This window comes from Solanum dulcamara, chromosome 12 (assembly GCF_947179165.1).
Source record: "Solanum dulcamara chromosome 12, daSolDulc1.2, whole genome shotgun sequence".
Classification (NCBI taxonomy): Eukaryota; Viridiplantae; Streptophyta; class Magnoliopsida; order Solanales; family Solanaceae; genus Solanum; species Solanum dulcamara.
Window position 1 is genome coordinate 9,707,285 of NC_077248.1, and position 9,938 is coordinate 9,717,222.

Sequence of the window (9,938 nt, forward strand, 5' to 3'; positions counted from 1 at the left end):
AGAAAGCTTGATGAATAAAATGAGGAAATAAGGTGGGTATTTATAGGTGGGAAAGAGGGACCTAACAATAAATAAAATAATTATAAAGAAAAATCTGAAAATTTAATGGAATATATTGATGTCATGGATGATGTTAAATGGAGGACAATTTATGTCATGCATGATGTCAAATGTATCTAGATGTTTCCATGGTAGGTAAGATGAGTTCTTTTTAACAGAATACTCTTTTTTGAAGCTACGTTTGAATATGATAAATTCCTTATTAGGATTTGGTTTCTTCATAAGAATTTTAGATATGGAAGTCTAGTTTCATATCGTTCAAGAATCAACCAATTTGGAGTAACCTACAGTGAGATATGAATTTTCTTCTATCAACACTCAATTCCATCACAGCACTATATCTTGCAAAGATTAATTTATTTGACTTACTTATACTCCGAATTTGAAGTTATGTTCTTCATGAAAGTTGTAGGTAAGGATGTTGTGATTACCCAGAAATTTGAATCACCAAATTTGGACCAACCTATGAAAGGTTATGCCCAAAATACAGAGATTGTATTATTTTCGTCGAGAATTGAAATACCGACATACAACATTTTAGGGGTTGTTACAATATCTCCCCCTTGGGATCATTCGTCCTCAAATGAAGATGAAAATAGGAGACATAAAGAATGAATATCATCAATACATCAACTCCCATACTCAAATGGTCAATGACTCAAACTCAAGAATAAACATCGACTCAACGGTAGAAGTAAGGAATATTACCTTGAATATCGTCATCAGAAGGCATAAATAGATGAGGATAGTTAGCCTTCATATCTTCTTCAGCTTCCCATGTAGCCTCTTCAACAAATTGATTTCGCCATAGGACTTTGACAGATGCTACTTCCTTAGTTCTTAATTTGCGAACCTGACGATCAAGAATTTGAACTGGAATCTCTTCATAACTCAAACTCTCTTTCACCCCAATGCTCTCAGCTGGGACAACAAGTGAAGGATCTCCCAAACACTTCTTAAGCATAGAGATGTGAAACACGGGATGAATAGCAGCTAATTCTAGAGGCAACTCCAATTCATAGGCTACGTTACCTACCCTCCTCATAATCTGATAAGGACCAATGTAGCGGGGACTAAGCTTCCCTTTCTTTCCAAATCTCATCACACCCTTCATGGGTGAAACTTTCAAGTATACCCAATCGTACACTTTGAACTTCAAATCTCTTCTTCTAACATCAGTGTAGGATTTCTGGCGACTTTGAGCAGTTCTCAACCTCTCTTGTATGGTTTTCACCTTCTCCATAGCTTGGTGAACCAAGTCTGGTCCAATCAACTCAGCTTCACCAACTTCAAACCAACCAATTGGTGATCTACATCTCCTCCCATACAGAGCTTCATAAGGAGCCATTTGAATACTCGAATGGAAACTATTATTGTATGCAAACTCAATAAGAGGTAAATGATCATCCCAATTACATTTGAAGTCAATGACACAGGCTCTTAACATATCCTCCAAAGTCTGTATCGTACGCTCTGCCTGGCCATCTGTTTGTGGATGAAAAGCAGTACTAAGGTTCACTCTTGAACCCAAGCCCTTTTGAAATGACTTCCAAAACTGAGCAGTAAATTGAGCTCCCCTATCAGAGATGATAGACAAAAGAACTCCATGCAGTCTAATAATCTCTCTAAGATACAGTTTGGCATAATCCTCTGTAGTGTTCGTAGTCTTAACCGGCAAGAAATGGGCCGATTTAGTCATCCTATCCACAATCACCCAAATAGAGTCATGTTGTTTGCGGGTTCGTGGTAAACCGGTAATGAAGTCCATATTGATCATTTCCCACTTCCATTCCGGGATCTCTATATTTTGAGCCACTCCACAAGGCCTTTGGTGCTCAACTTTAACTTGTTGGCAATTAGGGCACTTGGACACAAACTCTGCTATATCTCTCTTCATTCCACTCCACCAGTATACTTCTCTCAATTCATGATACATCTTTGTTGAACCTGGATGGATGGAATACTTAGAATTATAGGCTTTTTTCATGATTCTCTCCCTAATACCATCAACACTTGGAACACATAATCTTTCTTGATATCTCAACACTCCATCTCCCCCTTTGGTAAAAGCCATTACCTTCTGCTTGTGAACCTCATCCTTCAGTTGAAGAAGAATGGGATCCCGATCTTGCTTTTCTTTCACCTCTGCAACTAGAGATGATTCAGCTCCATTTCGTACTATTATACCACCCTCACTAGAGTCAATAAGTTGAACTCCCAAACGTGCAAGTCTATGCACTTTCTTTGCCAACTCCTTCTTTTCCTCTTCCACATGGGTTGTACTCCCCATAGATAACCTGCTAAGAGCATCAGCAACTACATTTGCTTTACCTGGGTGGTAGAGAATGCTCATGTCATAATCCTTGAGCAACTCTAGCCATCTCCTCTGCCTCAAATTCATCTCCTTCTGGCTGAATACATACTGTAAGCTCTTATGGTCTGTGAACACATCCACATGTACACCATAAAGATAGTGACGCCAGATATTAAGAGCAAATACCACAGCTGCCAACTCAAGGTCATGAGTGGGGTAGTTCCTCTCATGAGTCTTAAGCTGCCTGGAGGCATAGGCAATGACCTTACCTTTCTGCATCAATACACATCCCAACCCAACTCTTGAAGCATCACAATAGATTACAAAACCATCTGTTCCTTCGGGTAGGGATAGTACTGGAGCAGTAGTCAATCTAGCTTTCAACTCTTGAAAACTTTTCTCACAAGCATCAGACCATTGAAACTTAGCCTTCTTCTGAGTCAGCTTAGTCAATGGTGAGGATATGGATGAAAATCCCTCAACAAACCTCCTATAGTAACCAGCCAAACCTAAGAAACTCCTTATATCGGTTGGAGAGGTGGGTCGAGGCCAGTTCTTAACTGCCTCAATCTTTTGAGTATCAACTTGGATTCCATCCCCAGATATAATATGACCTAGGAATGCTACAGACTCAAGCCAAAACTCACATTTTGAAAACTTAGCATACAACTCCTCCTCCTTAAGAGTTTGAAGGACAATCCTAAGGTGATTACCATGCTCACTCTTACTTCTAGAGTAGACCAAAATATCATCGATGAAGACAATTACAAAGGTATCTAGGTATGGCTTGAATACTCGGTTCATGAGGTCCATAAAAGCTTCTGGAGCATTTGTCAATCCAAAGGACATAACAAGAAACTCAAAATGACCATAGCGGGTTCGAAAAGCCGTCTTCGGGATGTCACATTCTCTCACTTTCAACTGGTGATAGCCTGATCTGAGGTCTATCTTAGAGAAGCATGTGGTACCCTGAAGTTGGTCAAATAAATCATCTATTCTGGGGAGAGGGTACTTGTTTTTAATGGTGACCTTGTTTAGTTGTCGGTAATCAATGCACATTCTAAGGGACCCATCTTTCTTTCGCACGAATAGGACAGGAGCGCCCCAGGGTGAGACACTTGGCCTAATAAACCCCTTATCTAGGAGGTCTTTCAGTTGTTCTTTCAACTCTTTCAACTCAGCAGGAGCCATCCTATAAGGAGGAATGGAGATAGGTTGTGTATTAGGAAGGACATCAATACCAAAGTCTATCTCTCTATCACGAGGGATTCCGGGTAGATCCTCAGGAAAGACTTCAGGAAACACATTCACAATGGGAACTGACTCAAGAGATGGAGTCTGATCATTAATATTTTTGACTCGGACTATATGATATATACATCCCTTAGAGATTAATTTTCTGGCCTTAAGGTAGGAAATAAATTTACCCCTAGGTACTACAGAATTCCCCTTCCACTCTAAGATAGGCTCGTTTGGAAATTGAAACTTGACAATTCGGGTCCTACAATCAACTGAAGCATAACAAGAATAAAGCCAGTCCATACCAAGAATCACATCAAAATCAACCATGTCCAACTCAACTAAGTCAGCCATGGTATCCCTATGATAGATTGACACAGTACAATTTCTATAGACCCTCTCAGCTAAGATAGAATCACCAACAGGAGTAGACACACTGAAAGGCTCAAGAAAACACTCAGGAAGGATCTCAAATTTACTAGTCAAGTAAGGAGTCACAAAAGATAATGTAGCACCCGGATCAAGTAATGCATACACATCAAAAGAAAGGACTCGGAGCATACCAGTAACAACATCGGGTGCATTTTCTTGGTCTTGGCGACTACCCATAGCATACAGACGGTTGGTTCCCCCACCTGCAGTTGAAGCTGCACCTCTATGATTACCTCTATTTTGTGGAGCTGCAGAAGAAAACTGAGCTTTATTACTTCCATCTCCCTGTCTCTTTGAAGGACACTCATTCTGGAAGTGACCTGTCTTTCCACATCCGTAGCAAGCATTGATGCCCACACGACACTCTCCCAAATGGAGCCTCCCACATCTAGCACATGGTGGTTTTCCTCTAGAACCTTGAGCCATACTTAATTGGGACTGAGAACCTTGAAATCGAAAGTTTTGGTGAGTTAGAGATCTCTGATCATACCTGGTATTAGGTGTAAAAGCATTTGTTGGGAAAGGTGCATAATTGGAAGACCTTTTTTGAAAGAAAGACTGGTTACCCTTCCCTTGCTTCTGCTCATTCTCATGCCCAGCAGACTTAGCCTTCTTGCTTAGGTGTTCCTCTCGGTCCTTTTTCTTGTCATCCTCAACCTGCTGAGCATATACCATCAATCTAGAAAAATCCATGTCAGAAATTATTAGCATTGCCTTACATTCTTTCTTTACATGTTTGCCTAGGCCAGAGACAAACTTTCTCATCTTAGACCTCATATGAGGAATCATTTCTGGGGCATATTTGGACAATTGAATAAACTTCAAACTATACTCTTTCACAGTCATACTCTCTTGCTTGAGGTTCACAAACTCCTCAATTTTTGCTTCACGTAGCTCTTGGGGAAAGAAGTTATCAAGAAATTCTCTTTCAAACTCATCCCAAAGAGCAGGCTCTGCATCCTCACCTCTACTTTCTTTCCACTGGTTATACCAGACATTTGCCACATCCTTGAGTTGATAAGAAACCAACTCAACCCCCTCAATATCTGTAGCATGCATCGCTTTTAGTATCTTCTACATCTCATCAATGAAATTTTGGGGGTCTTCATCAACGTTGGAACCCGTGAAGACCGGCGGATTCATTCTCAGAAAATCTCTTATCCTTGTGGCAGCAGACGGCTCTTGATAACTAGAGCTAGGAGTTGGTGAACTTTGGCTACTATTGCGAGCAGCCACCAACTGAGTGAGCATAGCAATCGCTCCTCGAAAATCTTCCTCAGAAGTAGGAGCGGTCTGAACAGTAGGTACTTGGGGTACCTCAGTAGACCTTGCAGATCGACCCCTAGTTCTCCGTGGAGGCATTACTGACTGTGGAACCTCAGTACTGGCAGCGTTCCTCTGACTAGCTGAACGTTTAGGAGGCATGTCTGAAACGTGTAAACGCACGAATTAGAAAGAAAGCTTTTATAGAGTTAAACTCTATCGCACGAACTCAGATTATGAAAGAAGTGAAATAATTCCTAATGTCCTATAGCTTCCTGATTATAAGTGTGGTGCACGACACACCCATAAACAAGACTCTACTAGACACGGCTTCATAGACACCCTAGGACTCTTGAACTCTGTGATCTGATACCAAGTTTGTCACGCCCCGAGAGGGTACCCTAGGCGTGGCCGGCACTCAAAAACCATTTCTGGCTTCCGAGAGAACCACTTGGTCTCATTTCTTATTTATTCATCAGCGGAAGACTTAAGAATACTAATGTGGGCTAGTCATAATCGAAGGAAAAATAGATAATTTTTATAAGAAGTAGTTTCTAAGGAGAACTACTCCGATTACATCATCAGACTCTGTCTATGAAGCCTCTAATACTCTTAGATGGTGCCATTGACATGTCCATGGCTACCTCAAAAGAAACATCACACTCAACAATAATAAAAGGATAAGGAGTTCCTTCGAATACAAGAAGGACTCACCAAATAGCTGAAAAGAAATGATCTTCAACGATGCGCCTGTTGAGGATCTATAACACCTGTATCTGCATCATAAAATGATGCAGGTCGAATGACGTCAGTACGTGGAATGTACGAGTATGTAAAATGGCAGGAAGGTAAGGACAGATATCAAGAAACTCCTCTCAAGAAAACTCAGCTCAGAACTCAACATCATCTCAACATGAATATGTAATGCAAGTTTAAAATATAATAATAAAAATAATAATAATAAGCAATGCTTACTCAGTTGAAAGTTTCTCTAACCGACAACCATCACTTATGAGCTAGCGATGATACAACGAAGCGATGTCGTTGCCACATCCATCCAATACCTTGCCAGGGTAAAGGACATCACCATCTTGGATCCACTCATCAAAGTCCTCTGTTTGGGACTTAAGAGGCATAGCCTCCATCCTACGCTGGCTACGTAGTTCTGGGGTTTGAGTCAATTAAACTCTTACCCAACTCGGTGCTCAATACTACTCCCAAAATATGTGCTCATATTAAACTCATCATCTAGTCTCATTGGACTTTAATTTAAATCATCAAACTCATCTCATTTCATGTTCATCAATCATTATACTTCCAAAAAACATCATTTACATCTCATCAAAACATCTTGCTCAAAATATCATTTGCTCAAATTCATTCAAACTCAACTCTTATGCTCTTTTAAAACTCAATAAAATACATATATAGTATTAATTCATATAACTTTCTTTTTATCAATGAAAATAATAAAAATCCAACATCTTTACTCAAAACATATGTAAAAATATTCATGAACATCAAATCAATTAGGTTTCATGGGAAAGTAGCCATGAACAATAATTCCAATAATATGAGAGATAACAATAATAATAATATTAATGCATAAATATATCAAACTCAATAGAAGAAGAATTAATTCATCTAGAATTCAAGATTTGGATAAAACTCAACTATAACTCAATTATAATAAATTTAAATATTGGGCGCATGGACGAACTCAATTCAATGCTATGAAAGCCTTACATACCTTAAATTCGAAGGTTTACTCCGAATTTGAACACTCTTGGACCCCTAGCCTTTTCTTCTCGCCGGAGCATTTTGTGTACTACCCGGAGTATAAGAATAACCGGAGTAGTATTTTTATACTACTAAAACTAAAACTATATTTGAGAAGAAGTATATAGAGAGAAGAAATGCTTAAGAAAGCTTGATGAATAAAATGAGGAAATAAGGTGGGTATTTATAGGTGGGAAAGAGGGACCTAACAATAAATAAAATAATTATAAAGAAAAATCTGAAAATTTAATGGAATATATTGATGTCATGGATGATGTTAAATGGAGGACAATTTATGTCATGCATGATGTCAAATGTATCTAGATGTTTCCATGGTAGGTAAGATGAGTTCTTTTTAACAGAATACTCTTTTTTGAAGCTACGTTTGAATATGATAAATTCCTTATTAGGATTTGGTTTCTTCATAAGAATTTTAGATATGGAAGTCTAGTTTCATATCGTTCAAGAATCAACCAATTTGGAGCAACCTACAGTGAGATATGAATTTTCTTCTATCAACACTCAATTCCATCACAGCACTATATCTTGCAAAGATTAATTTATTTGACTTACTTATACTCCGAATTTGAAGTTATGTTCTTCATGAAAGTTGTAGGTAAGGATGTTGTGATTACCCAGAAATTTGAATCATCAAATTTGGACCAACCTATGAAAGGTTATGCCCAAAATACAGAGATTGTATTATTTTCGTCGAGAATTGAAATACCGACATACAATATTTTAGGGGTTGTTACAAATTGTCTCCAATTTGTCCCCCTCAACTTGTTAACTTTCATTCTTTGCAGTGGTTGTGACTATAAATAATCACTGGTATTATGCAAATGAAAAGAAGCAATTCTCTCAATTCCCTTCCTTTCTTTTGTTATCTCTCTTTGTTATTAAATTGCTAAGTTAGTTCATTTTATATCGGTTTCAAATTTGTTCCCAAAGAATGATGAGAGGACCTCGACCATTAGATGTGAGCATGGTATCCTATACTACATCTAATAGTTAATCCTTTCAATTGGATTAAAATACTGTATAAATTCAGATAAAAATTAATTGGAGTTTCTAAACAACAGAAATTGGATGAAGTTTGACTAAGTTCAAATATATTAGAGCTTGCAAAAATGTAATGAAGGAGAAATTGTATACATGAGTTACAAGTTCTATAAATCTTAGCCAAAAAAACTAAAAAATAGGTACAAAGGAAATACTAGTACATATATTATAATATTATTATATGATGTGTTGGTCTTTACTTGTCTACTTGGTTGAGCTTGCCAAGACCATTGCAGTTTGCACAAACAATCTGAACTTGATCTTTTCTAGCTGCATTTGCTTTCAAAGTTGCCCCTCCTTTCCTCACAAATCCTGCTCCATCACATTCTGGACACCTATAAAAACACCCAAATTCAAAATCACATCAATTTTAATTATTCTACATTTATTCTAAACATCATCAACAAGACTCAATTGAAAGACAAAAAAACACTAGCATACATTTTCCGCGACTTATATTTATGATCAAAATTGATCGATAGATTTCAAAAATCTATGGGCAACTTCATTTATTGAACGGTCTATCAAAACTAATTTTGAACCCTTCAACTACTTTATCATACTTTTTCCACGACTTATATATAACCAAAAATATGATGAAGAATCCCCTTTCTACTACTTAGCTTTGCCACTAGGGATCATTCCATCCTTAATAAGAGGTATCGATCTTTGTGAATGAAATATATAATTATACTAGTTGCGAATCCCAATTAGTCAGTACTATTAGAACAGCAGATGGTAAATAAACACTACTAAAAGGAAAAATTAAAGCAAAATTGGGGAAAAAAATAGTACAGGTCTTTCCGGGAAAAGAGTATAGGAAAAGCCGTTCCAAGCAATGCGACAGCAGCAGCGCCAGCAATTAAGTAAACGGTTCCGTCGGCTGAAACATCTCCAACTGCAGCCACTACTTTCAAGGATCTCTGTTTCTTGTTTTTCTGAGTAGTGGTACAAGATGAAACCTTTGTACCAAGAAAATTTGATGGAATTACAGGGGATTTCTTGGCTGAGAATTGTACACAAGCAATTGAGGAGGAGGCCATGGTGAAAGTTTTATATGTTGTAATTTGTTTTTCTTGGATGTGAGATGATAAAGATATGGTGTACTAATTAGTATAAATCATGTGTTATCCACAAAGAAATGAGAGATTGAATTGCTGTTGCTGCCACATGTGATCAGAAAAATTGGATAAGGAATACATATCAGAATCAAGGATAAGTGGGGTCACCGATATAAGTTATGATTGATGGTTGAGATTTTTTTAAGATTTTGAATTTGAGGTTTGAAAATAAATTTTTTTTTAAGCACTCCATTACTATTTATCCAATCAACATATTAAAGTAACGCACCTAACACTTCAAAAAGAGTGAAAAAAAGTCTCAACTTATGTTAAATCAATGTCCAAAAAGTCAAATTATGACTTTGTCCTTTCTCAAAGCCTCAAAACGAATTAAATCTGGTCAATTATATAATCTACATAAGATTGAACCCATTGGCATCCCTATTGTTATACTTCTACTAATATAGGTACTCGTGCACTGCGTAGTTAATAAGTAAATATAATCATAAATATTGATTATTGACAATTTCAAAATTTAAATTATTATAAGTGATAGTGTAAAGTTTATTTGAGAGAATGTTAACATTTAGCAACCTTGATAGATTATAATAGAATATTTATGAAAATAAATTAATGTATAAGCTTAGTACATTGTCTTAATTTGACAATAATTATTTTTAACATTATTTAATTTATTTATTTTATAAATTATTAAAATCATAAATACT

General features: G+C 37.1%; 1 protein-coding gene across 1 annotated transcript; it reads right to left on the reverse strand.

Moving 5' to 3' along the window:
• Window positions 1–8,155: 8,155 nt before the first annotated feature.
• LOC129876344 (uncharacterized) lies at window positions 8,156–9,291 on the reverse strand. The gene is made up of 2 exons (XM_055951754.1): window positions 8,945–9,291; window positions 8,156–8,484 (listed from the first exon to the last, which is right to left on the reverse strand). Exons 1-2 carry the CDS (start codon window positions 9,190–9,192, stop codon window positions 8,346–8,348), a joined length of 387 nt encoding a protein of 128 aa, XP_055807729.1. The 5' UTR covers window positions 9,193–9,291; the 3' UTR covers window positions 8,156–8,345.
• Between the last annotated feature and the right edge of the window lie 647 nt (window positions 9,292–9,938).